This window comes from Chamaea fasciata, unplaced genomic scaffold, assembly GCF_029207755.1.
Source record: "Chamaea fasciata isolate MVZ Bird 193981 ecotype frontalis unplaced genomic scaffold, bChaFas1.0.hap1 SCAF_9, whole genome shotgun sequence".
NCBI lineage: Eukaryota > Metazoa > Chordata > Aves > Passeriformes > Sylviidae > Chamaea > Chamaea fasciata.
The window spans coordinates 13,907,355-13,933,025 of NW_027094094.1; the positions used below are offsets into that span (position 1 = coordinate 13,907,355).

General features: G+C 47.6%; 1 protein-coding gene across 2 annotated transcripts; it reads right to left on the reverse strand.

Moving 5' to 3' along the window:
• On the reverse strand, nt 1–25,613 carry ARHGAP19 (Rho GTPase activating protein 19). Of its 2 annotated transcripts, none has more exons than XM_066191082.1 (12): nt 25,552–25,613; nt 13,086–13,351; nt 9,043–9,123; nt 8,501–8,710; nt 7,731–7,957; nt 7,130–7,216; nt 6,114–6,179; nt 5,198–5,386; nt 4,411–4,509; nt 3,724–3,816; nt 3,190–3,258; nt 1–2,714 (listed from the first exon to the last, which is right to left on the reverse strand). In XM_066191082.1, exons 1-12 carry the CDS (start codon nt 25,611–25,613, stop codon nt 2,658–2,660), a joined length of 1,506 nt encoding a protein of 501 aa, XP_066047179.1. In that variant the 3' UTR covers nt 1–2,657. The 2 variants fall into 2 exon arrangements, with proteins under 2 accessions (XP_066047179.1, XP_066047180.1); XM_066191083.1 differs by lacking the exon at nt 25,552–25,613 and adding an exon at nt 16,165–16,245.
• Nucleotides 25,614–25,671: the final 58 nt, after the last annotated feature.

The window sequence follows — 25,671 nt, forward strand, 5'->3', positions numbered from 1 at the left end:
TAAAAATAAAAGCATTTAATGTGGTGTTTTCACATGAACACACAGAAACGCAACAGTCTGCCTTTCAGTACTGACACAGCGTATATAAATAAGGACAAAGATTAAAAATACTTTGGAAATGATAGACTCTGGGAACAGTTAGCGGCTGCTCTGGGAAGAAGCATCCTTATGAGTCATTGCACAGGGCAGACAAACGAGACACATCCAAGCATGACTAAAACTCTCCCGTGCCTGGGAGACAGTGTGAATGCATTGGGACTGCAACAGCCAAGGTCCTAGGGGTGGAATCTGTTAGCCATCACCATCCACAGCATGGAGAGCCCAGCACCACAGCCTAAAGCCCAGGGCACTGAACCCTTCCAGGGACTGCCCTGTCTGGAGACAGCACCCACCCCCTTGGCAGGTAAGGCATCTGACACATGCAGAAGGCTTGGCCAATGCCCCATAGATAACTTTTCTCAGAGCTGAACAAATCTCAGCTGTGCCAGAGGCCAGAGAGAGCCCCTGAGCTAGAGCCATCAGTAAGGGGGGACAGTGGAGAGTTACATTTGTCTCATCTATTTGGGAGCAGAGCATTTTGTTTTAGGTACAAGACTGCCTTGCTAAGTAGTCACCCATACAGAAATGAGATACACCAAGTAGGGACAATGGGGAGGAGTGAACAAATGCTTCACCCAGCAATTGCCCCCAATGCAAGTAAGAGCAGAGATAGCAGGAGCAGACCCAGCTCTCCCTGTGCTGCCACTTGACCTTTGTCTGTGCTTCATCTCCGCTCAGAGGCAAAACCGAGATTCCCAAGTCTCTGCTAACAGCAGGCTGCAGGGACAGGGCAGAAGTGCAATCAGAAAAACACGGTGCCCTTTGGAGAAAAGCACACAGACAGCTTCAGCCTCTGGAGGGAATGATTATAGACACATCCAAAAAGCACATACTACACCACAGCAAACAGCCTCTGCCCTTCCTCACAGCATCATCATCAGTCTGGCCCCTGAAGAACCACAGATCTTTCTTTGCTGTGACAGAGGCTCCTAACACCAGCAACTCCCAACTCACACATTTGCAGTCCCCCTACCCCCTATATTTTCAACGCTCCAACTTGGAGTCAGACTGGGGACAAGCATCCCTGATAAAGTACCAAAAAACACCCTGTGTACAGAGCAGCAGAAAGATTTGTATCTTAAAAAAAAAATCACAATTAAAAAAAGTGACAAATTCCAGCTAAGCTGCACAGGGCTCCAGTGCCCTATTCTGACAGCTCCAGCCAAACAGACTGAACTCCCTGTTCATATCCCAGTATTCACACCTCCTGCCACCAGTTGTTTCAGAAAGCTGTCAAGAGCAGAGCTCTAACTCCTGCTGGCTGCTGGTTCTTAAAGATTAGAAGACAAATATAATTGGATTCCACAGATTATTTGCTTTGCTGAGAAGGGCTGAGAAGTGTTTAGATGGTCCCCCAGCTGATTAAATCTTTATTTCACAGTAGTGACCCTGTGTGTATCCTACCTCAGAGTGCTTGGAGACAGGTTCTTGGCAAGGCTGGCTTACTGGAGCACTTTGGCTTAACGAGGCTGCTGACATTGGCCAGCTGTGACTGGGGTTTATCCTGTATCTAGAAGGTTTCATCTAATTTCTGCAGCTCAGACCAAAGACCTGAACCCAGCTTCAGCCCTTTCCCCTAGTTTAATGACTAATCAGCCTCTTATCTTACCAGCCATCCAGATATCTTGAGCCAAAGCCTTTGGCACCATTTGCAGCAGATCACAAATGGATGGAGCCCTCTCTCACCTCTCACCCTGTTTTGCTCTTTCACACACAGCCACAAGACACTGTCTGCCCTAGGCCCCCCAACTTTGGAAGCTATCTGTTCTGCCCCAGATAGCCTTCACCAGCCTCCTGCTCTCCTCAGCTTAAGCCTCCCTGGGTGAACACAAAGCCGAGACACTCCTTGTACAGAACTGTGGCACTGAAACATTAAGGCAGTGAGCAAGGGCTGCCTCCAGCTCATGCTAAAATAGAGGGATGAGTTTATTGGGGAAGCTGCTTTTCACTGGCCCTACTTGAAAAGATGGCACTCAGAGCCTCTCCTTCCAGGCCCATCCCGTGCTCTTACCGTTTGTGCTCTTCAGCCCTTGGAAACAGCAGAGCAAAATGAAGCCAAGAAGAAGCAGAGAAGGGCATGCCTCCAGAGGAAGACTGGAGTCAAGCTTAGGTGTCAGGATGTGGGTAAAGGTTACAGCCCATCATTCTCACTGCTAACAGGGGGGAGGAAGCAAAAACAAGCCAACATGTTAAAAAACTCAGAGCAGAAAAGCAAAAACATACAGCCTAGCAACATTATAGAGACAGCTGGGAGTGCACACAGGGCCCTGCAAGGAACAGGGCTCTCCTTGTAAGCAAGCACTCCAGCTCTTCCCAGAGCCAGCAGGTCAGACATGCTGCACAAGTTTTGGTTAGATAGTGGTTTGCCCCACAGTAGAATGAAATATAATTTATATACAGAAAGAAACAAACTCCTTGCAAAGGTCCAGTTTCAAGAGTGCTGCTGCATTGGTGAGGGTTGCTGTGAGCCTGCAGCACTCCCCTCTCAGTGCAGCACATTTTCTATTCACAGCTTGTGAGGCTGGGCAATCCCCACCCATGCATTGGTGCGAGGCGATTCAGAGGGATGATGAATCCTTGGAAAGCAGGCGGGCTCGCATGCGTCTACAGGATCCCTGTGGCAGAGAATGAGAGTAGTTGAATGCTTGAGACACAGAATACCATGCAAAGAAAGGCTGACATTCTCCCCCTGCAAGAGCCCTTCCCTGGTGTCAGCCTCCCACACCTTTTGCTAAAGCTCTAGATGAGGCAGTGAGCAGACAGGAACAAACACAGCAGGAGGTCTTGGGCTGCACCAACCTCTTGTCCCACTGCCACCCTGACAGGCTGTTAGCACTGCCCTGTGCTGCCAGCTTCCCTCTGCTTCCTGCAACAGCCAGCCTGCCAACTCACAGGCAGAAGGGCTGTAAGACCCTTCAGGGTCTGGCTTCCAGCATGTCACCTGCCTGCAGCTTGGCATGGGGCAGACTGCTACGAGCTGGGGCACCACAGGTGTCACAGAGCCTTGAGTGTGTGCTGTCACCTCAGCAAGTTTCAGCACACCAGGTTCCCCTCAGGAAGAGGAGTGGAGGGTAAGGGGAAGTGTCTCACCTCTTTCTGGCTTTCCAAAGACTTCAGCTTTGCCTGGGACATATGAGCTGGAGAGCCACATTTCTGTAACTGCACAAGAGAGAGCAATAGGAGTAGAGAGCTGGTGAATGAACTGGCATCCACAGCCCTCCCTGGGAGCAGCCTGTACCACCAAAGAACATCTATCACCCAAATCTACTCTTGGTTTGTTTGGGCCAAGGGACAATCCTACTGCATACAGGCAGCAGGCTTTGTGTGGAGGAGGATGAGAGAGAGGGAAGGGGACACAAGGCAATGCCCCAGGGCAGGACACAGCCAGAGAGACAAGACTGGAGTAGAGGCCCCATGCTGCCATCCCTGCTCTGATGCTGCCCTTGCCATCTGCTCTGCTCTCCTCAGAGCAGCTTCTCTGGACCTTAATTTATCATACAGAAGAAACTTTGAACCTTTCTCTTGGGTAGAGAACAGCTCCCCAGGGATCGGTGAAGTTGCACTCAAACTCCCCTCACACACTTCCCCACTAGCAGCTTCAGTGGTGCTGGAAGCAGCTCTTACCAGCTGGACATTCTCTTTGCTGACCCGCACAGGCTCTGGTGTGGTATCTCTGCTCTTCCTCTCCAGGATAACTGGAGTTCCCAAAACTTTCCGCTGTTGTAAGAAGAGAGGGCTGTTGGCTAGTGCTTAGAGTGCAAAGTGAAAAAGAAAGGGAAGGAGCAGGATGCATTGCTGGTAAGCAGTTGAATGCTGGGAAAGAAAAAAAGGAAGCCAAGCTGGGACAAAGATTGCAAAGCAGAACCACCTGAAATACCACATCACTAGGCTGAACCTGCCTGATTGTAAAGGGTTTGGGAGCTGACCTGAGGCCTGGCCAGGAGCCCAGCCTGTCAGAAGCAGGTACATGCTGCTGTAGGGCAGCCCATAATGTGCTAAAACCCATGTTAACATGCTGGCCTATATGACCAGCTCTGTGTCAATCCTCGTCTGATCTCATCTCAGGAAGCAATCAATTCTCCAGAAAGATGCACAGATCCTACAGCCATGTGTTTCAAGATAATTACACTTTACACAAAGCTTATTGTCACTGTACTGCCTTTTCTGTCCCAGCGGATCTGTGTTGTTTGACAGGCAATACTTTGAGGATTCCCTACCCTTTGAGGGTCTCATTCAAGGCAGGGCAAGTCAGAAGCAAAAAGCAACATCAGAAATTCAGAGCGGAGAGCAAGGGTCAGAGGCTGCTTTTACCTTAATGAGGCCGCTGAAGGAGCGTGAGCGGGTGCGTCGCGGTGCTGGGGATATGGGCACATCAGAGCCAGGAGTCAGAGCTGATGGATGCTTATTAAACTAGGAGGAAACATGAGGGCAGTTTGTTAGCACAGTCACACCGGTCCCTTACTGCTGTGTGCAGCTCTACCTGCTGTCCCAGAACTCAGTTTCTCTCCTTCACCCCCTAAAATGGAGGAGCAGCTCAGAACTGTAGGAGGAAGAAAGCAGAGGAAGGCCACACCTTCCACTCAGGATTACAGGGAGTTTGGATGCAAATGTTCTTTGTGCTGGCTACCAGATTGACCAAAAGCAGCAGATGCTGGGAGCAGAAAGAAGGCTGGGCAGCAGCTGGAGGCATGCAGAGAGTCATGACTGGTGCTGACCATATTGACCAGTCTGTCTGGTGCAGCAAGTTGTTTGAGACCAAGAGGAGACCAGTTTGTCCACTCTCTGCAGGCAACAGGGGAAGAAACTTTTCCCTTTCTGAGGGAGGAAGCTCAACAAGGCCATGATCAGGACTGGGAAACTGCTGGCTAGCAAGTCCTTAGTTTGAAAAACAGAGCTCAAAAGCGCTGCTTAGTACAGGAACATCCAGGACACCTCCTTCTCCTGTCTTCTTACAGCTCTGCCCCTTACACAGCCCAGAGCCCACTTTCCCCAACCTGCCCAGGATGAGGAGCAGCTCTCAAGAAGGCCCTGTCTTTAGCCCTGTGCCCAGGATTGTGCTGACAAGCACACCCCAAGATATCTTTCCTCCCCACACTACCTGCCGGATAAGCTTCTTCTTCTTTGCAGAGTCAGGCATATTGTGGACATGCTGGAAGAGCTCCTTCAGTGCCTCCTCAGTGCGCTGCTGGGTCTCCTCCTGATGGCAAGAGTCCAGCCGGCTTCGCTTCTGAGACTTGAGGGGCTGCAGCTCCTTGGAGCCAGAAGACGTCAGCAAATCCAGGTCGTCCTGGGAAAGCGGAGACAGAAGTCGTTTGCCATGTTTTAATCCCAACGAGCCACCCATCTGAGCCAGGCTAGGAAGAGTCTCATGAGCTGCCTCAACCCCAGTGAATGCACAGGGCTGTGTTTTCCCTACCCCTCTGCAGCAGCACTGCATCAGCAGGCCCCGTGCCAGGAAGAGGTGACAGCAATACAAAGGTGACCCCATTGCTTCTTCCCTCCCAGATGCGAGCTGCAGAAGCCCTTCCAGGCTTGAGAAGGGTCAGTGCAGCTCCTCGCCATGCATCTTCCCTCTTCTGCAGCTATATGAGGCAGGGAAACATTTGCTGGCAAGACACAAATGTTGTCCCAGCAGCAGCAAGTAGCCTTCATCTCAGCACTTCTGCCAAGCATCCTGACCATGGCAGCAGGCATGTCTGTCTGTTTGAAAGGCAGAGCCCTGTGAAGGAGCAGGTGCTACATGCACTGGGCAGAGGGAGCAGGTTTGCTGCTAAACAGGGGCTCGTAGCTTTCCTTCTCTGTATTTTTGATTAACAGATGCTTCAACTCTGTCCAATTTCCCTAATGCAGCTGCCTGCACTACCACACCATATGCTTCTCCTGCTCCTGTCCTCTGACAGATCCTCTTTCCTGACTTGGTTTGTTTTCAGCTTCTATCACTCACAAAGATCCCTTCATAGCATCACAGCCTCAGCCCTTTCACGGAGGGCAGGCGCTGCATTTGCTGGCCTTACCTTTGATGTGTGGGCTCTGGATCCCAGATAGTGTAGCCTGGCACACTCCCGGATGTACACTGGAGCCTGTGACGATGAGCAGAGAACAGGTTAAATGTATGTTTAACATCTTTGGCCTTGGGGCAGCAGTGGCTCCAGCAAGAGTTGCTTTTCAACCATACAACATAAGCCACTTGTATCAAGAGTCAACCATTCTGGGCAAACAAAGCTGTGGAATTTCATGTCCCCAATGCACTCCCTGTTCACAGTATCATTTACATGCAGACATTCAGCACAAGTGGAACTCAGAGCAGGGAAAGCTCCTGTGGAACTCTGCTCCAAGTAATTGCCCCAGCTCTGAGCTAGCCAAACTGGGGCCTGACAAAGAAGGAAGAAGGGGAACTCTCCATGGGAGGACTCTGCAGCGAACAGATGCCTCCAATGCCCAGGAAGGCCCTGAGAACTGAGACTGGGAACAGGCCCTGAACAAGAGACAGTCTGTTGTAGAAACATTTCCATGGAGAAACAGTTGAAAGCCCCACACTCCTGACTGTCCTACCACAGCACCCTGCTCAGAGCTGGACAGTGCCTGTAACAACAGTGGGCTGATGACCATTTGCAGAGAAATTCACAACAAAACAACCCACTGCATCAGGTATTCTGCACTTGGCAGTACTCAGGCAGGACAAATCCCTTCCATTTCCTGATCCTGCCTGAACCTGAGTGCAGCCTGGTGTGTACCTGCCCTCGGGAGCCAGGTTTCCTGCCGGGCAGCAGGTGCTGGTGTCCAGCAGAGGGGAGTGTTACACTGCACCGTGCTGCTAACCTGCCCTGGCAAAGCCACCTCCAGGGCTGCCTGCCCAGCAAAGACCTCCTCCCTAGTCACTGTAGGAACAGTTTCTTGTAGAAAGTCTCCTTCTCCTACCACAGAAGAGAGCCCACAGAATATATACTCAACATGTGGGATCTGTCTGGACAAGGGGCATTCAGTCTCCTGGTAATGGAGGCAGGAGAGCAAGATGCCAAAGCACACTTACCTTGAAGAGTTTCTGAGAATGTTTGATCATGAAGGTCACTCCATTGTTTAGCTTTGTGATATTTTCCTGAAGGTCATTTGCTGTCACCTGGCAAGGGGACACAGCCAAAGGTGCATCCATTAGAAGGGGAGGAGGAGGGGTCTCTTCTGGGACACAGACACACACAGTGCCACAGTGGGAGATCTGCTCTGAGGTGACAGGCAGGCAGGGCTTATAGCATGCCAACAGCAGAGCTCACAGAGCCAAAATTGCTCTTAGAGGAGAATCAGATAACTCTGTGGCCAAACAGTTCACCAGCAGCATAAGAAACCTTGAAGAGAGATCTGCAAGGTTTTTCTGGAGCTGACATTCTAAGAAGAAGCATGACTGTGCTGTGCTTTCAGTCTTACTGAAAAAGAAGATGCATAAATTGCAAACGAGACCCATGGCAGGTCTGGGCTGAACACTGGGACTGAGTCCTGCCTGAGGCTCCCATCTCTCCATTATAGCCTCCTACCCTCACATCGTTGTGTCAGTACCTCCTCATCTTGGTTTTTCCCCTGCCAAGCCTTTGCTTTTTACCTTGCAATACCCCACCCACAGACACTGAGGCATTGCTCACATTTCTGGGCCATAGGATGTGGGGTGCAAACATGAGAGCAAGGTTGTGGGCAGACATCTTGTTCTTGTCCTGCTTCTTGGCGGTCTGGTAGAGCAAGTCCAGCAGCAGCTTGAGCAGGCTGCGGTTGGGAGCGGGAAGGATCAAAAACAGCAGCTGGAGGGCTTCAATTTGGCGCTCTTTGTCTGGAGTGCTGGTCTTATTCCCCTTCTCATCAAACAGCGTCAAATCTGCCGAATCACAGGGCAGAACATGAAGGATGTACATTACTTTCCCTCAGAGCACTCTGTTGCAACTGCTTATCCTTTCCTCTTCATATGCAGATCTCCTACAAACCCCTGCACAGTTCTTGGCCCTCCATCTCTCTTCCCCCCAGCTCCCAAGCTCCCCACTTGATGTGTTAATCTATGCTACTCCTCCCACAGAACAACAGAGCTGCTAAGAGCTGTGATGGCTCGAAGGCAAGATGGAGGAAGTTCACATAAGGTAGTTCAATAACAGTTATTAAATACACAGAAACCACAGCTTGCTCAGAACCCTGGACATAAAACAGATGGAGGCCCAGGTTATCACTGTGGTATCTGAGAGAAGAATGGTCTAGACAGACTTGGTCTGATTCATTAATCAACTCTAGTCTTTCCATCACCAGGCTGAGGTGGCAGGAAGATTCCCTCTTACGTTGCCTTTAAGGAATACACTTCACAGCCTAGCGTGCTTTCTAGGAGGCCAATTCCAATCCTTCTGCCCATCACTGCCTCTTGCTGCCCACTCACCTGCAATTTTGAGGTGGGCATGGAAGTGCTTGTGTGTCAGCAGCGGCTCTGGTAATTCACCCAGGAACATCTTAAGTAGGGTGGCCACATCATTGGAATGAAACTCCCCAGAGTCCAGGTCAATATCTGTACCACTGTTCAGAGCATCCTTTAGGATCTGTTGCCTGATGCTGTTGCCTGGCACTCGAAACAAGCCTTCTGCTCTTAGATCTGCTCAGCAGAGGGGAGAAAAAAGAGCACTGAATAATCAGAGGCTGATTTCCCACCTTCATACTAAAGCAGTTCTCTCCTCTTTCCAGAGCTTGACAGCAAACCTCAGTGAACTGCATTCAGAGACATGACTTCAAGCTGTCTCCCATCAGTAGAGAAAGTCCTTGTAGAGAGGGAAATAGACCAACATATCTGCTAGGCAATTCTGGGGAACAGTTGCCAAAACTCCTGCTGCTGGAGAGCTCAAAGCTTTTCACTGTCTGCACGTGAGACCTGAGGTGGGCCAGACAGATACCCATTTGGATAGGAAAACAGCAAACAGAGCCACTTACTTTTGTGCAGATACTCGATTAGCTGGGAAACCTGTGCAATGCCTTCTTCTGTCAGCGGTGAGCCAAACACCACCCCTTTCTCTGCAGAACAGAAGACAACGTGTTCAGGCAGCTCAGAACCCAACAGCCACAGAAATTAATGCTCCACAAAAAACACGATTTCAACATGCAAAGACCAGTGCCCCAATGAAGGTCACAAGGACCCTCACAGATGTGAGGTATCACAAACACTCCAAAATAAGTCACTTCATCTCACCGTGCTGTAATCACATGGGCTTCATCATCCTGCTTCTTACCTCACTTTAATTACAACTTTTATCAGCTAAAGCAAATATTCTCTAGCCCTTGAAGAAAAAACAACACCAGGACAGATACTTCAGTTTAAAATGGCATAGAATTTGCAAGCCTAGACCTTATGAAAAGAACAAAGTGGGAAAGGCTGGGAAAAGATGTAAGCCTGGACAGCCCTGATGCCTGCCACATTGACACACTCCACACTGAGAAAGAAACGTCCAGATTAATCCTCACTGTGGCTTGACATGAAGTGGAGCAGAAAGAAGAGTTGCAGCTATGAGTTTATGGGAGAGGCAAATAAGCACTTCTGGGGAGACTAGACATAATCTGACAGGCTCACACTAGCTTCCTTTGCAGGCATGGGTAAAACCTAGAATTTCCTCATCCCAGTGAATCTCTCTTCCATGTCAGCTGTCCTGGTCTGAATAAAGTATGAAAGCTGAACAAGGCAGAAGGAGAGTAGCAAAGCAATAATACAATGGAGTCCTCTCACTCTTGGAGTCTGTTCCCATCTCATGGGATTGAGATTGGGCATGAGCTGCCAGCTCCAGAACTCCAGTAAAAAACACAGGCTGTAGTCCCAAAAGATGGAAGCAACTGAGCTGAAAGGAATGGGATCCCTGCAGGGAAGGAAATATTAGATCAGATGTCCATTTAACTGAAGAGCATTTCTTGAACCAACGTAGAATACTCTTCTTGTCCACAGAGGAACTTCCCAGGTGACCCAGTGATTATCCAAAAGGCCAGTGTTTTCTAATAAATGCAACCTCGCTACTGAAAGGATTTTTCTGTCAAACACACACAGCCAGTATGATCTGTCCCTCAGAAAGTGGAGACAACTCCCAGAGACTTTACTGGCTGCAACCAGAACTCTGGGCACCACATTTCTTCCCTCAGAGGCACATAGGTTTGGATTGGAGACAAGATACTTGATAGACTGTACCACAACATGCTGACTGGGACTGAGAACTGGAACCAGGTACAGAGCTGGTTTGTCCTGCCCTTGTACTTAGGCTTCAAAGAGACAACAGATGTAAGAAAAGAATATCCCTCTCTTCTCCATGACCAGACTGCCAGGAACATGGGTCACTTCTGAGGGCAGGCTGGACGTTTGCACCATTTGCACTGAAGGTTTCTCTCCTTACTGCTACAGCTGATAGCCCAGCAATCCAAGCAATGCATTGGTCTGATAAAAGTTATCTCCCCCACAAGCTTTCTCTTGCTTTCTCCCCCACCACCTCCCTATGTCATTTTGATTTTACTTGCTTTTGGTCTCTTGTACTACAGATCTTACTGCTCTGTGGTGTTGATGCTCACAGCATGTGGGACAGACCTGGTTAACCCTATGCACTTCTCTAGCAGCCTTCCTGTGTAACTAAATTTATTCCGCCTGAAGAATGTTCTGCTTTCTTCCAGGACTTCTGAAATACATGGTAAGCCACCAAGAACTCCAGCCTCCTGTTAAATCAAGAACTTTCTGACCTCACTCTGATAAAGCACATGCTTCAGTCTTGCAAGAGAAAGGAGAGCAATGCCAGCTCTTGATCCACACGAAAGATCTGAAAGGTTTGAGTGCAAAGGGAGAGAATGATCAGCAAAAGATTCTTGTCCTTGAAGAAAACTAAACTCATTAGACATTCAACAGATAGAATCAACAGTGACCAGGAATAGAAGAAGAAAATACATCTTCTTGAGACATGCAGGGCCTGACAAATTTGATTCAGTTCTGAAGTCAGAAGCTGGTATCTGAATGCGAATTTGATTCTCAAAGAAACTTGAAAGACGTGTCTGGAGAATGGATGCTGCATTACAGAGGCTTAGATCTTTTTGTACTATTGCTTCTGAAACTAAGCAGCAGCATGAGACTGAGTTTCCTGATGCTCAAAGAAGTTTTAAGTATTTGCAGTTTGATCAGGTCTGAGCTCCATGGTCCTTGGCCTCTGGCTTTGAAGAAATAAAACTTGTTTGTTCTAGCTGGTCTATAACATGAGGAAAAACAAATGATAACTCCAAGATGAAACACAGAGTACATGAAACTGATTTTCTCTGTAGGCACAAAGTTCTTTTTCTCAGAGTTTGGCCAAGGAGTTCACAGACAGTGCCTGTCAATGCTGGGAGACACTGCCGTTGCAGCCTGGGAGTGCAGCCAGCAGACTTGGAAACATCTGCTAGCTGTAGTGACACACGGCCATGGAGACATCTGAATGGGGGAAGGCAGAGCTCTTGGGGAAGAGAGCTAGCAGGAGATGTCAGGTCTGATAAGAGCAGCGCTCCAACAGAGTACAGATAATTTAATAAAAAATTGAGCTGGAGAAGGCTCACCAGCCCCTGCTGGAAGGTTTTGACAATTTCATATTGTGCATGGGGTTTCCATACACAATAAGAAAACACTTTCAGTTTGGTTACTCACTCACTTCTGTTTGTCAAGTGGCAAGTGCTTGAATTTAAGGTGTTCTGCCACTCTCTGGGAAGAGGCAGAAGCAATAATAGGTATAGGCACAGTCTAACTGCAGTTTAGGGGCAGCACAAAGACCTGTTATAATGGAGCAGCAAAGTGAATCACGGCAATATTAAGTAATTCTCATCTAAGGATGCTAAAAGACTTGATTTGAAGTCTTTTATTTTCCTAGGGTGAGTGTATGCACCAGGATTCTTGCTGAGTCAGACAGAAGTGGAGGGCTGAAGTCACCATCAGAAAATTCTGCCTGATCAGTGGGGCTGCAAAGCTTGTCCTTATGAAACACAAAGAGGAATAGGCTTGGTAGAATCAGAAACACTTAGAGAAATTATAGAATGGCTGAAGAGAGAAAAAAGATGTAATCAAACTACGCCATAGCAATAGCTCCCTTCTTTGAGATACAACAGCAGAACTGCTCAAAGGAAGGGGAAGACTAATCAGAAGTGTTCAACCTCAGGCTGCCAACATCTGAAGGCAGCTCAAAGCTTCTCTGCCAGCAGCCAGCCAGTCTAAGCTGGGAAACCAGAGCTGAGGAGGAATGTGAGAGGCCCAGATGGAGGCTGCTTCTGTCTAGATGAGTGAGAAGGTTTAACTGAACTTACCAGGAGAACCAGCCTCCCCTTGAGTGTGGGCAAAGGTGAGAGAAGACACACACACACACCTAGAACACACTTTTCGTTTCGACAAAACAGAGTGGTAGATGCCAGCCATCGAAGAGGAAGGGATCTGAACACAACCACGCTCAAAAGAAGACTTCTGTGAAGGGCCTGGGGCTAATGTTTCACAACCAAGACAGCTGAACTTGAGAGACTGTAAGAATAGACAGTTTAGCAGAAGAAAACTCCAGTGGAATGCTTGTCTAAGAGAGAAAGAGAGATATGTCACCTCCCAGAGTTGAAACTGGGCTTCATCAGTCAGTCTGCAGAGCTTTGTCACTGACTCACTGGATTGGGACATGGATCAGAGCAGCACTAGCATTTGGATGGAAGATGCTTACAGATTCCTGAGCTGCACAGTGGGCAGCTGACCCACTGAAGCCAGCCTGACATACACCACAGCAATAATCCCAGAAGAAAGGTATTTTCTGAAGTGCAGGGCATTTCCGGGATCAATTTCCTGGCCTGCTTTGCTCCTTTTTAGAGGTGGTAGCCCCAGAGATTATGAAACTGTAGTATTAAGCATTCTACATGAGCTCAAAACTACAGGCTGAAAGTTTTGTAGACTAAGTGTAAGAAATTATGACAGCATCGCTCTAAAGGTGGGCACCAGACTTCATGGCATCTATACTCACCCTTGCGCTTCAGAGACATCAGAGAACGAAAAAATCCAGAGGCTGTGCTGTTTGCCCCAGGCAGCTTTGGGTCCTCCTCTCCCATTAGCTGGGCCAGCTCTGCCCCAGGCAAATCAATGAGCCTGGTAATGTTGCTGACAACCAGCTCTGTGAACACCTCTGGTTTTTCATGGCGCAGCTTTTCCACAAAGAAGTCAGGATTGAAGATGATGGGCTGGCTGCGGAGGGAGGAGTCATTGCAGATCACAAAATTGCAGATGGCATCACTGAAAAAAGGGAAAGAGGAAAAAAAAATACAGTAACTCCTCATCACTTTGGTTTTTACAGCCAGCTGGTCTGCCCTGAAGGAGACATCTGCTGACACAGGACCTACCAGTCTACACCAACAGCACTGTCTGACTTTGGTGAGTGTTCAGCACAGTTACATTTCCCCATGGAGCAAAATAATTTCTGGACTGTTTGTACAACACAGCCTAAGACTAGCACTCCACAGCGGGTTGATGACATAGTCAACACATGGCAACACCCAATGAAAACTTTCACTACATCTACATCTCTACTACTTGTTTCATTGTATCTACCCCATACTAGCTCTGGTAAAGATGACACCCAATATTTTACATTAACTTATTGCTGTAAGTCATAAATAAGTTTGGTTTAATCTCCCTTCCTCCCCAGAAATTCACTCCCAGTGGCCTGAAAGTCTGAAAAACAATCTAATTTTTTTCATGGCCAACTTACACTCATCAGCTCCCATTGCCATTCCATCATACCTACCTTTCTATCAACAAATAGATAGTTCCCATGTCCTGGGACTTTTCAAGGTCATAAATGTGTGTAACACTGAACCCTCTGCTGTGGGTGTGGTCAAATGTTCCCAGGTGACATGCTGCCAAGCCTTTGGTTACTGCTCTCTGCCAGCTCTACACTATGAGTCTGGAGCAAGTGAGAGAACTCATTGTCATGAGCCATGCAAGATCAGTCCTTGAGGAACCCCTACTAACTTTTCACCTAGATCATCCCTTTTCAGCACATCCAGTTCTTACCTCTTTGTCATCCCTTCATGTCCTTTATCTGACCTCTCTATTCTCTACTGACACCTACTTTCTTCATTTCATAGCTTCTCATGTGGCATGGGAAAAGGGATGCACCCAAGACACTGCTCTGCTAAGAGTTATCTTAAACAGGTACATAACTCTACCAGAGGATAGGTACATTTACCATGTTGAAAGTCAAATCAAAGAGTTATCAAAGAGATATCTCATGTTAATCAGCACTCTTAATGCTCATACTTAACTTTTATCTCAATTTCCATTTCCCTCTTGGTCTTCCATTACCATCTTCCCACCACTGTTTCAAACATTTTCATGTTTCTTAAGTCAAGCCCACAGGCCAGAGTTGCCCAGCTTGCTTCTCCTGCCACTCTTTTTCTTAAAGGTGAGTATTAGTGTCATTATTCTCCAGTCACAAGCTACTGTCTTGATTTCATACTCAGCTGTGACAGCCTGGCTCTGGGAATGGATGTACCAGTTCTTCCAGGGATTTGGAGGGAGGATGCCCATCCACTCAGCTTGCACGTATTGTGTGTGTTTACCCTGTGACATTCCCCAATCCTATAATCATTCTTTAGTTCTTATATAATACTTTCCACTCTTTCTACCTCCATCCTCAGCTGTGAGCTCTCACTGGACACCATTTTCCAAGAGCAGCTGCCAAGTGCACAGTTAATAGGGAGGCTGTGCTTATGTATCAGGGATCACACTGATCCCTCAGATGCAGATGTGGGGCAGCGAGTGCTCTGCTGAACACCCCCAAGCCCATAAAGGCTTTCCCTTCAAAACAGGCTTTTCTACAGAAGACTGAAGCACCTTGTTCTTCCTCTCCTCACTGCTGAAGGGTGGAGGCAATGCCATTGTGTTCAGACCATGCTGGGCATCCCTGCTCACTGCTCAACACAGCTGCCACCGAAAGCTCCGTAGTCCATTGAACCTCACATCCATTGGCCCAAGAAACAGAACACTTCACTGCGACTTCAGAGACATCAGCCACTTTCTGTCCTGATGTAAACTGACAGTAGCTCAGGACAGGAGGACATCAAAGCACATACTGGCAAGTCACATGAACTCCAGCCCACCTCTGCATATTACTGTGAACTCAACAGTTATCTGAGCTACTGCTGTATGTTTTTGACCTGAAGGACTATCCCCAGGATTTCCAGGATGTGTGATCAGAATAACAGAACAGAAGCTGGGACTCAGGCTCCAAAAGAAGAAAGATACTTGCTGAAACAAGAGGAAATTAGGCTCTCAGCAAGTCTTGAATCGTGAGAATCCATACCAAACCCCCTCCCCTTTACACTGCTCTCCATGGATGCCAAAGATGCCTTCAAGAGGATGGAGAGGAAGAAGGTCTGCAAGGCAGACTGCAAGGCAATCTGCCAGGTCATCTAAAATTTTAGAAAGCTCTTAAAGGCTCCCAGCTGCCTGGCTCAGTGGCCTAGCAAGCACACTGCTGACTCCAAATTGGGGCTGTATTTTGCTGAGCACCTCCCAGCCTGTTTTTCAGCAGTTTGTTATCTGCAATAAATCAAGACCAAAAAACAACAATTTTGTACCAGCTGCCAAAAAGCAACTGCCAATTGATCTGATCATATTCGCATTTCATTGCATAGGGCTACAATGCACAAACAAGTGCCAGGTCTGCCCACAATGTGGAGCAAGCCCTTTGCCTGAAACCCATGACAACTCATTCTGTGGCAATACAGATCCTGAGAAGGGTTAATAGCAAGTGTATAGGCCCAGTGACCCTGCCTGCAATGATCCGTGCACTGTTATTCACTCACTAGCAGTTTTGTTTCCCCACAGAGAAGATATGCAAATACTTTGCAGCAGTTACATCAAGCATCACAGATTATCTCTTCCCTCTGACAATTAGATATCTAGATTCACAGAAAGAAAATGAAACAATTTTGTCAACTATCACTGACTGAGATGACTTCTCTGCGCAGCCTGTGTTACAAGTCGCACAAAGTCCAACAACATTTAATGTAAAAATATATAGAAAAAAGTAAATTTCTTACATGAGTGCTGAGAGCTTTTGAAGAGGCATTAGGAAGCAGAGACAGGGAAAAGAACTTGCTCCTTGTTTCCAGCAACAAAAGAAACCTGCCTGTCCCAGCACAGCCTATGCAAATTCCACGCATGCTAGGAGACACAAGGGCGCATTATTGGGTCTGAAAGGCCCCCTTGGCACACACTGGGCATCAGCCTTCACACAGGGACAAAACAGAAAAGAAAAGCTGGACAAATTGATTCATGTCTCTTGCCAAAGGCTGCGTAGCTGGAGTTTAACTGCAAATAATTCCTACATAGAAACCAGGGTTTTGAATTAGGACCAGTGTGGTATTAAGTGCTTTCCACCTGTATCCAAGAGGAATCCACAAAATAGATCCAACTCTACCCTGTGTTTACCATGAGTAAAGCCATGCAAACACATTCCCAACAGCATCCAAGCACAACCGATGTTACAGCACTGGCAGGACAATAGCCAAGTCCCTTAACTGCACAAGTCCATGCCCAGAAACCTTGCTGGAAATGCTCTGCGCCTGCCTTTCACACTTTCAGATCCTTTCAAAGACAAAGCACGTAGATCAGCCCCTCAGAGCTGGAAACAGCACCTGGCCATTGCTCCTTGCTACCATTACTGTGCCACCATGTGCCGTTCATCCACTTCAGGATTCCTGTTCCATGTTTCTCTGGATTCCCGTCCAGTTTCCCCGCCTGCTGCAGCTGGGACCAGCCTTGTATACCCTTATTGTGATATGGCACTTCAATGAGCTACTTAATTTTGAAAGGTCACTTTATTAGCAGCTCTTCCTTGCACAGAAAATTTGCTTTTGTATCATTATTGCTAATCAAAATGGAAATGTGAAGCAAACCCCTATTTCTGAGCAAAGATAAAGCCCCCACTGGCTTTACACACAATAACCCTGCCAATCCTCACTGCTGCACACACCATAACCTTCAGAAAGAGCCATGTGCCCCATCTGCTGTTTTCATGTTAAAAAAGAGAGATGGATGTACTCTACCTACACTCACAGTTTATGTAACAGCAGCAAAGGGGAGACAAACATGTATTCATGGAGTTTATTGCCTTTTTTTTGCCTTGCTTGCAATTACAGAGTTATATTTTCTATATGCTGTGATCTCAGATTGCTTTACGACACGTCAAAAGACAATAAAATAAAGGAATAAATAGCTTCCTCTCCAGTCTCATGAATATAATCAAATCCCAATGAATAATAAAACCTTGTTCTAATAGGGTTGTGATTAAGACAGCAGATTAAAAAAAAATGGGTCCTATATTGTGCTGAGATTCTTGCCATTCTAGTATCCTTCAGAGGCAAAGCCTGTGATCCCAGCCAAGTCACAAAGAAAGCTGTCTGTCACACACAGCGTTTTTGCTTCAGGCATGACAGCCCCATCATTTCATGGGGAGTGGATGGTGCAGGAGGTCAAAATCATGATGGATCAATTAATCCCTAAGGTAACTAGATCCAGGCCAGGGAAATGCCTTGGAAACTAGGACAAAAATGAGACTTTAACTGCCAAAACCTGGTGATCAAACCTGTGGTGCAAGAGCTCTGCAAGCAGGCAGATTACTTCACGTGGCAGCAAGCTTGCATTTGGATAGGTGAGATGGAGCTGGTTTAGTGGCTTTCACAGATTTGATATTGTTCTAAGTACACACATGTGACAGAAGAAAGGTTCAAGAAACATGGAATAGAGCATAAGGAGAACAGAAGGCAAGAAAGAAAAGGAAGAGGTACCTTTGGGGCAAGGCATCAGCTGTGTTTGTCTAGCTGGGAAAGCAGATACACTGAAAGCTAAAGATTTCAGAGGAGCCTGATGTGTCTAATTCAGTGGGCAAAATCCATCTCCAGTGTCATTTTGCACACTTTGTATGTCATCACTGAGGCCCTATGCTTCAGACACACCAGAGTAGACAAGTTTTACCATATAGGAGTAAAAGGATTAAAGTGCTTTTGAAAATAAGGCAGATAGTAGAAGAAAATCTCTCTCTAATAACAAAATCTTTAGATTATAAGAAACAGCCAGGTTGCTACCAAATACTAAGAGCAGGGTGATAAGCAGGCAGTGCTGAAGAACACAAAACACGAACAATTCTCTGCCTGGCTAAGCACAAAGGGACATGGGACAGATGCACACAGGCTCGGATTTCCCCAGGGAGGGAGAAGTAGCATTGTTTCCTATGTTGTGCCAGAGTAAGGAATCAATTAATGAGGATGTCTGAAGACAGTATTTCCAGAGCCAGATAGGAGCCATCCCAGATTTTGCAAAGAGATGAAAGAACCATAGTGGAATTATATGGAATCATTTTAAGTACAAAAGGATTAGAAGGCAAATTATCTCCTAGATTAAAAAAATAATAAAAAAAAATAAAATAGTCTAATGGGAATGGACTGCAGAGACATTAGAAGTGACTCCACAGTTAAAGTTGCTTTGGGGGCTGCACTTCAGACTGACATTCTTGTAAGATGGTGTAACAAAGACCACATTCAGGCCTCAGACTTGGCACCCTAACTTTTCACAGGATGACTGATAAGCCTCTGAAAAATGTCAAGAAAAACATGCAGTAATTTTTGCCCGGGGTTATACTCATAAGGTCTTCAGGGGCAGAGTCCTTTTGTGACGAGTACACAGTGCACAGCACAGTGGCACAGTGGGTGCCAATCCTTGCCTACTCTCTCGAGCCTTGACAAAAGTAAGCCTTATGAGATAACACTGCCTTTTTAATTTTTGCTTTGCTTTCTTCACATTTAAATAGCTTACACAGAGTGATTCAGCCTTTTGGCTATGAGAACCAGATAATAATATACAATTTAAACAGCAAGGAGCTGGCTAAGAAAGCTGCTGTTATGTGATGGTAGCCTGTGCTCAACAACCTGGAACTAATGCAACGCCTGGCCACCTTTTGGAAACCAGGTATATTGGTTATCCATATCACTGCCATCATCTATGAATTCAAATTCTGTGTCAGTAAAGGACTCAGAGTAGATCTTCGCAACATTGGCTACACATCTGTGATGTGAACCTGGAGGAGATGGACCTATCTGAAAAGATAAAAGGGTTGGGAGGGGTGGGGGTCTGTGCTTTGGAAGAAAATGAAAATGCAATATATTACCAGCGTCAAAGAAAACAGCAGTAGCAAGACAGCTTGATATATGTGAAACATCAAGAAATTTGCATTTCAGCATGAAATTTCTCAAGTTTGACCTGAGTGAATTCTTTGTGATATTTTTAATAATAGCCACTGGAATATTTTAAAGTCAATCAAGCAGTACTTCAATCAGGCATCACAACATCAGAGCATCCAGATGCCTTCGAGTGCTAGGGGGGAAAGAACCAAGGGGTGCCTTAGAGAGGAACTGCACGTTCACTGCATTGCTCCTCATCAAGTCTCCTTCCCAGCACCACCACCCCAGCTCCAGGTGCTCCCACACTCTGTGAGGGCTCAGCTGACTACCCAAGAGCCTGTAAAAAATGCAGAAGGGCAGCTACCACCAGAAATCCAGTAATTTTACATTAAAGATCTGCAAGCTGATAGGTCTGCCTTAAGATCAGATTAACAGTCGAACAGTGTTAAATAGGAATGCTGCTCTGATTCTCATGACTGTCAATGCATTTGTGTCTCTATTTTAATATTAACTCCTACTGGGAGAAGCTATAGAAGAACAGCCTTAGATCCAATCCTGATTTCACTGAAACCAGCACCAAAACTGAATCTTTTTAGATGGCAGCAGCTGCCTCTTCTCGTTACTGATCTGCTCACTTTTATCACTGTGGCATTGGGAACCTCGGTCACAGCTGGGGACTCCGCTGTGCTCCGTGCTGTACAAACAGAACAAAGGCAATACCCTGTCTTTAGAGGGCTGATAGCTAAATCTGAAATGAATGCTGGAGGGACAGAAAAGAGAAGGAATCCCAAGAGAAGAGGCAGCACTATCAGTCAGCATGACTGATATAACTGAACTCGGCCAGCTTTTCTGTAGACACTATTAAAAAGGAGGGCGAGGAAGGACAGGAAAAAAAACCAGGTCACACTGCAGACGGTTAGAAGAAATCCAGCTTTTGAGCAAGGGGTGACATGGGACTGAGCATAAAGGAGCTGGTTTGAAAGCTATCAGGCAGGGACAGCTGGGACATGGGGCTGAGGAGGCAAGAGCTGAACTCCACGCACTGGCTGGGAGCTGCTGGTGAGGCAGAGACAAGCCAGCAGTGCCCAGGAGCTGGAGAAGCTTGGCAGTGCCACAGGGCACTGTGTGGCATATCCAGAGCCTCATTGCAGGGTAGGACACAGCCTGAGGAAGCTCCACAGCCATTTCCCACCAAACATCTGTCTGCTGTATCCCTAGTGTGCTGGTGGGTACTTTCCAGTTGCCAATAATGACAGCATTCCCTTGCTCTTCTCATTTTAAAATGTCTTTATCCTCTTTATTTCTCCATGTTGAGTGTACTGGAAGTCAATAACAGGCATGGCCCAGTCCAACCTATATCTCCTTGGCCTCTATCAGTCTAAAATTGCTGCAAGCACCTCTGATTATCACCCTTACTCTTGAAGGTAAGACTCCAAGGGCTTCCTTCAGAGGCAGGATGAAATAGAGTTCAGAGGCCAGCAAAGACACACTATCTAGATGTTTCTCAGTCCAATAGCTCCAAGCTAGTGTCCAGGTCAGAGCAGAGCTACCATTTATAAACAGCAACCCATAACAATCAGGTTTACTGCTGACACGAAAAATCAAGCAATTACACAAAAGCAACACAGCAAAGTTAACAAGCTATTAGAGCAATCAGTCTGGAACTCAGAGCAACCCAGCAAGGCAGGATGGATGTTTTCCTCCAGCCCTCCCACAGGATGATACACAAAATCGGTAGGACCAGCTGGTGCCCAGAACACATTTGGGAATCCCATCCCACCATCAGCTGGTAGAGTGGTGCTTGAGCAAAGCACCACAACTTGAGTACAGTGTGCTGCAGCACTCAGGTTTGCTCAACGGCAGTTGCTTTTTCTGGACTGAGAGGATACTGAGACCTGGGTCAGGACCCACAGCCAGCTCCTCACGCTACTGTTAGTGAGGTTTTGTAGTCACAGCCTGGCAAATACAGAGGACGAAGGCATCCAGGAATCACAGCTCTTGGTTTTTGTTCACTACACTTCTGTAATTCCACAATGCTCTGGAGCTGCAGTGAACAAGTTGCATCCTTGCATCTGTGTTTTGTATCACAGTGGTGTTTGCAAAGGATGATAGCACATCAAATCCCTCCTCATCAGCAATCCTCTGCAGACACCACTGAGTATGTCAGAGGCCATATCCCTTGTTCCAGATGTGTAAACTCTTACAAGCTGGAATTGTGATGAGGAACACCTGGATGCATGCCAGCATTTAAATAAGCTGGTGACATCTGGTCAGGGCTGCTGAGGCACACAGATAAACAGGCTGGGCCCGCCACAGAGCAGCACAGCATGCGGCACCAGAGAGACAGAGATACACAAAGCAGCCCAATTAACTCACCAAACTGAGCAGTTCGGGGGCCGAGGGCTTTTGAAGGGGATCCAGGCAGGCTAGGATGTCAAAAACTGGAATACTGTACACAGACACCAGAATTCATATGACAATAAGCCACAGTGTCACTTTATGCAACTCTGGTGAGATACAGCTTCTCTTCCCATCCCGCCTGACAGTTCATCTCTGTCTGGATCAACTCTGTTTCACTGCAGAGCCCAGGGAACTGTGATATATTTATACATGCTCCAGGGGCCACTCAAGAGAATGAAGAGTGGCATGTACATGAGGAGAGCTCCAGAAACCCCCAAGAGCTTGTGAGAATGCTCTGTAAAAGCTTTCCTGCTCTCCAAGTCACAGAGAGCCACAGCATGCTTGTCTCCTGCTGTAAGACGGCTTGCAAGCAGGGCCATAGAAATGCCCATATGGAAGTCCCAAACCATAAAGCTGTGTTTCAACCTTGAGTATGAGCTCCAGAAAAACAAAAAGGAAAACTAATGCCATTTCCCCTGAGAAATTTCTGCCTCTGAAAATCAGAGCTGCCACATCACTGTTGAAGAAGAAAGGATGTTTTGGCCGGAGTCCAAATTATTAGAGCTTTATAGGCCAAAAGCAAACACATTAAAAGTTCCTGTAAGCCAGCTGGCAGGCAATAATTAAGCAGCTTATCACATTCCCTGCTATCTATAGTTTCTGAAAATAAAATTTATGAGGAAACTCTAGATGGCTTAATTGCAATTACCTAGTGCAGAGGTGAGAAAGGGCAGGAGTCAAGGAATGAGGGTTTTGCACTTCGGAGCAAAGGGCCCAATGCCCTTGTCAGACGCCACGGTAAGTGTAATGCATTACCGGGATGAGAGGCCAGGGACACACCAGACCTGTGAACCTTTGAAAAGCTCCAGCTTATTTATCCCACCAAGCAGCCACCTTTCCTCCCATTTCTCTGCCCATGCTGATTCCAAGACTCCCTGTGACTTGGGAACACAGGAACCCATGGTGTCAGTCCCTAGGATCACTGTGCAGGTTTGGTAACAGCCTGCACAGCAGCAGCACAGCAGGGCTGTGCCTGAACCCAGCAGAGTGTAGGGCAAGGAAAGGGCCTCGGCTCCCTGCTCCTGCCTCCAGCTGAAGGGCAACTGAAAATGAGATCCTATAGAATGAGCTAGGTCCAAAACAACTGGAAAATACAAGGCCTCAGCTGTGATCAGGAGCCCAACCCAACATATAGTGGGACAGTATTTCCAAGATGGACTTGACTTCAGTGCAACCATTTGACATTAGCCAACATTTCCATGCTGCCCATCTCCTTCCCATCTGTTCATGTCACTTATTAAATCAACACACACTGAGGACTTTTGACCTTTAGGACAAGGCATTTGATTTCCCAGCAGTGTCCAGCACTCAGTGCTTCAGTTTCAGACTGAACTAAATGCCCAGCACCTTTAAAGGAGTGATAACGAAGCTCTGTGACATTTTCATAGGCATGTAAATGTGCACACAGCAACAAGGAAACAACCAGGCTGGCAAGGAGACCCAGACGCCGCTTTGGGCTATGTGGGAAGCAATGCTCCCCCTTCACACAAACAGACAATAAACTGAAGTGTAGCAGAACAAGGATTCTGTTGTCAAAGCCCATCCTACCCTGGATGGGAACAGGACAGGGTGTTACATGCAAACATATAAAAATACTGGAAATACAACATGGCCTTGAGTTCAGTTCAGATGCATACCTCACAACACTTGGACTAAGTACGGGGTCAAACACAAATCTAAGTCTCAAAGATTCTCATGAGGGCTGTGGAAAAGGGAATGCGTGAGTAAGATTGTCCCCAGCTCCCAGGCCATCTTCAGAGAAAAGTACCCATGTGTTCAGACTTGGCTTTAACTCTGAAATCAACCATTTTTTCTGCCTGACCCTCAGCAAGCCACTTTGATTTTTTGCCATCAAGTCATGTTTACAGTGAACATTTTCCTATTATCAGTAAAACACAGATAGCAACTGTGAAAGGAGTTTCATAACCTGTTTATGATGTGAGCTCTTGATGTCCAGTTGTGCAGTGCCACTCTATCAAGTCATTTTAGCAGGATGCTTTATGGCTTTTTCCAGCTTCTTCCAGACCCATTTCTTTTTCCCTTCTGCTCATCCCATCCCTGCCCTATCAAATGGCCGACATGAGTGCCTGGCAAAGCCTTTAGGCACTGCTTGAGTAGGACATTAAATGCATTAATTAAACAGACAGATGTTTCTCTTTTGAAATTGAGCACTCTGGCACACTGCAACTTTTCTCAGTTATGAAGAACCAGGAAGAGGTTAGAGAGACCACAAACAGAAGAGAGAGACCCACACAAATCATCTTTTGTAGTGTTCAGTAACATTTGGTAGGGAGTTTAGGACAATCAGCTTTTAATTCCAGTCCTTAAGTCAGCAGGCTATAAGACCACACGCACAGCATGCAAGCTTTACTAGCTAACTTGCACTTCTCTCCAGATGAGAGAAAACAGGGGCAAAAGCACAAAAAAAAGCAAGCTTTGTGGTCTGTGTGGTGATAGACCAGCAAAGCAGGAGATCGATTTTCTAGCGCTACCTGTGGGTGACAGGCAGTGCTGGAGGAAAACTTGTATTTCAGGCTTGGCATTAACATGATCGTTTGCAGAGGGTGGGGGATAAAGAGCAGGGGAATACATCCTAAGGACAACTGCCAACACAGAAAAAAACAAATCTAGTCACTTAGGCTGATCCCAGCCATGTTAAAAATGCTTTATCCAAAAGGGCATTTTAAGTATCAGCTGTACTGAGCATACACATCCCTTTACCAGGTCCAGCATTTTAGACATTCCCTGCCCAAATACACTGCAATGAGCACCATGTCTTCATCCCTCCTTCCAGGGCAATGCTCTGCCCCAACGCAGGCACAACAGCAGGGTCCCCAGATAAGCAGAGCAAGTGCCATCGGGAAGGGTCCCACTCAGCAGTGAACAGGATGGCACCACTGTGAATCAGGCTGAGTATGAGACATCAGCATTCAACAGTATTTATTTATCCACAAGAATTACCACTCAGAGGATACTCAGTTTGCAGCTACACACCACACATACAGGGGGAGAAAAAAAAAAGAGAAGGAAAAAAAAAGATACTGCAGCTTTTTAGCAGACATCCAACACAGCAGTGTTCTAGCAAGGTGCTCATGCAGTCCTTGCTATTTTATTGCAGCAGTAACAGAATGGTGATGCATACAGGAGAAGTATGAGCTAAAGGTGAATTACGTGAAGATGACTTTGCTTGTGTTTGGAAATAACGCGTGTAGTGCGGACAAAGCAAAGGAGAAAGAGGGCTGGATGCGAAGCAAGTCTATATAGTGCCATCACCCTACCAAACCCCGCAACTGCCAAGAACAGCTCTGCGGCTGCAGGAGGAGCGACCCAGCCCGGCGGGGCCCCCTGCACGGCGGGCACGGCGCCTCGTCAGCTCCCGGGGCGGGATCTCTCCCCTTGCAGAGGAGCGGGCGGCGCTTCCCCGCAATGCAGCACCGGGATGCTGCGGGGAGCGCTCCCCCGCTGCACAGCCCGGGGACACGGGCACCGCGGGGACACGGGGTCCTACCGCGACCCCCGCGGGATTGCGCGGCGGCTCGGCCGAGCTCCGGAGCCGCCGGAACACGGAGCCCGACAGCTCCGTTAGGGTGCCGGGGCACCGGCGGGCGGCGCGGCAGCGGGGACGGCGCGGCTCGCACAGGCAGCGCCGCAGTGGGCGGGCCGACGGGCACAGACCAGCGTCTGCCCACCGGCTGGTGCGGGGTGCCCGACCCGTAAAACGGCGGCGAGGGGCCAAGGAGAGCGAGCCGCCGGGACGGGGCGAGGGGGTGCCCGGGATCCCGCTCCTACCTGCCGCGGGCGGCCGCCGGTGCTCCCGCCGCCATCTCATACCTGCCGCTCCGCCTGCCCATTGGCCCGCCGCGCCACCCCCTCGGCCCCGCCCCCCTCGCGCTGCGCAACGCCACTGGC

Bases quoted from the DNA above. Each gene is read 5' to 3' on its own strand.
- ARHGAP19 (XM_066191082.1), bottom strand. From the start codon at position 25,613: ATGGGCAGGCGGAGCGGCAGGTATGAGATGGCGGCGGGAGCACCGGCG. The intron at 4,510-5,197 runs GTAGTGTGGGGA...GTTTCCTCCTAG, and splicing joins AGAAGAAGCTTATCCGGCAG to TTTAATAAGCATCCATCAGC. The intron at 2,715-3,189 runs GTGAGACACTTC...TCTCTGCCACAG, and splicing joins CTTTGGAAAGCCAGAAAGAG to GGATCCTGTAGACGCATGCG.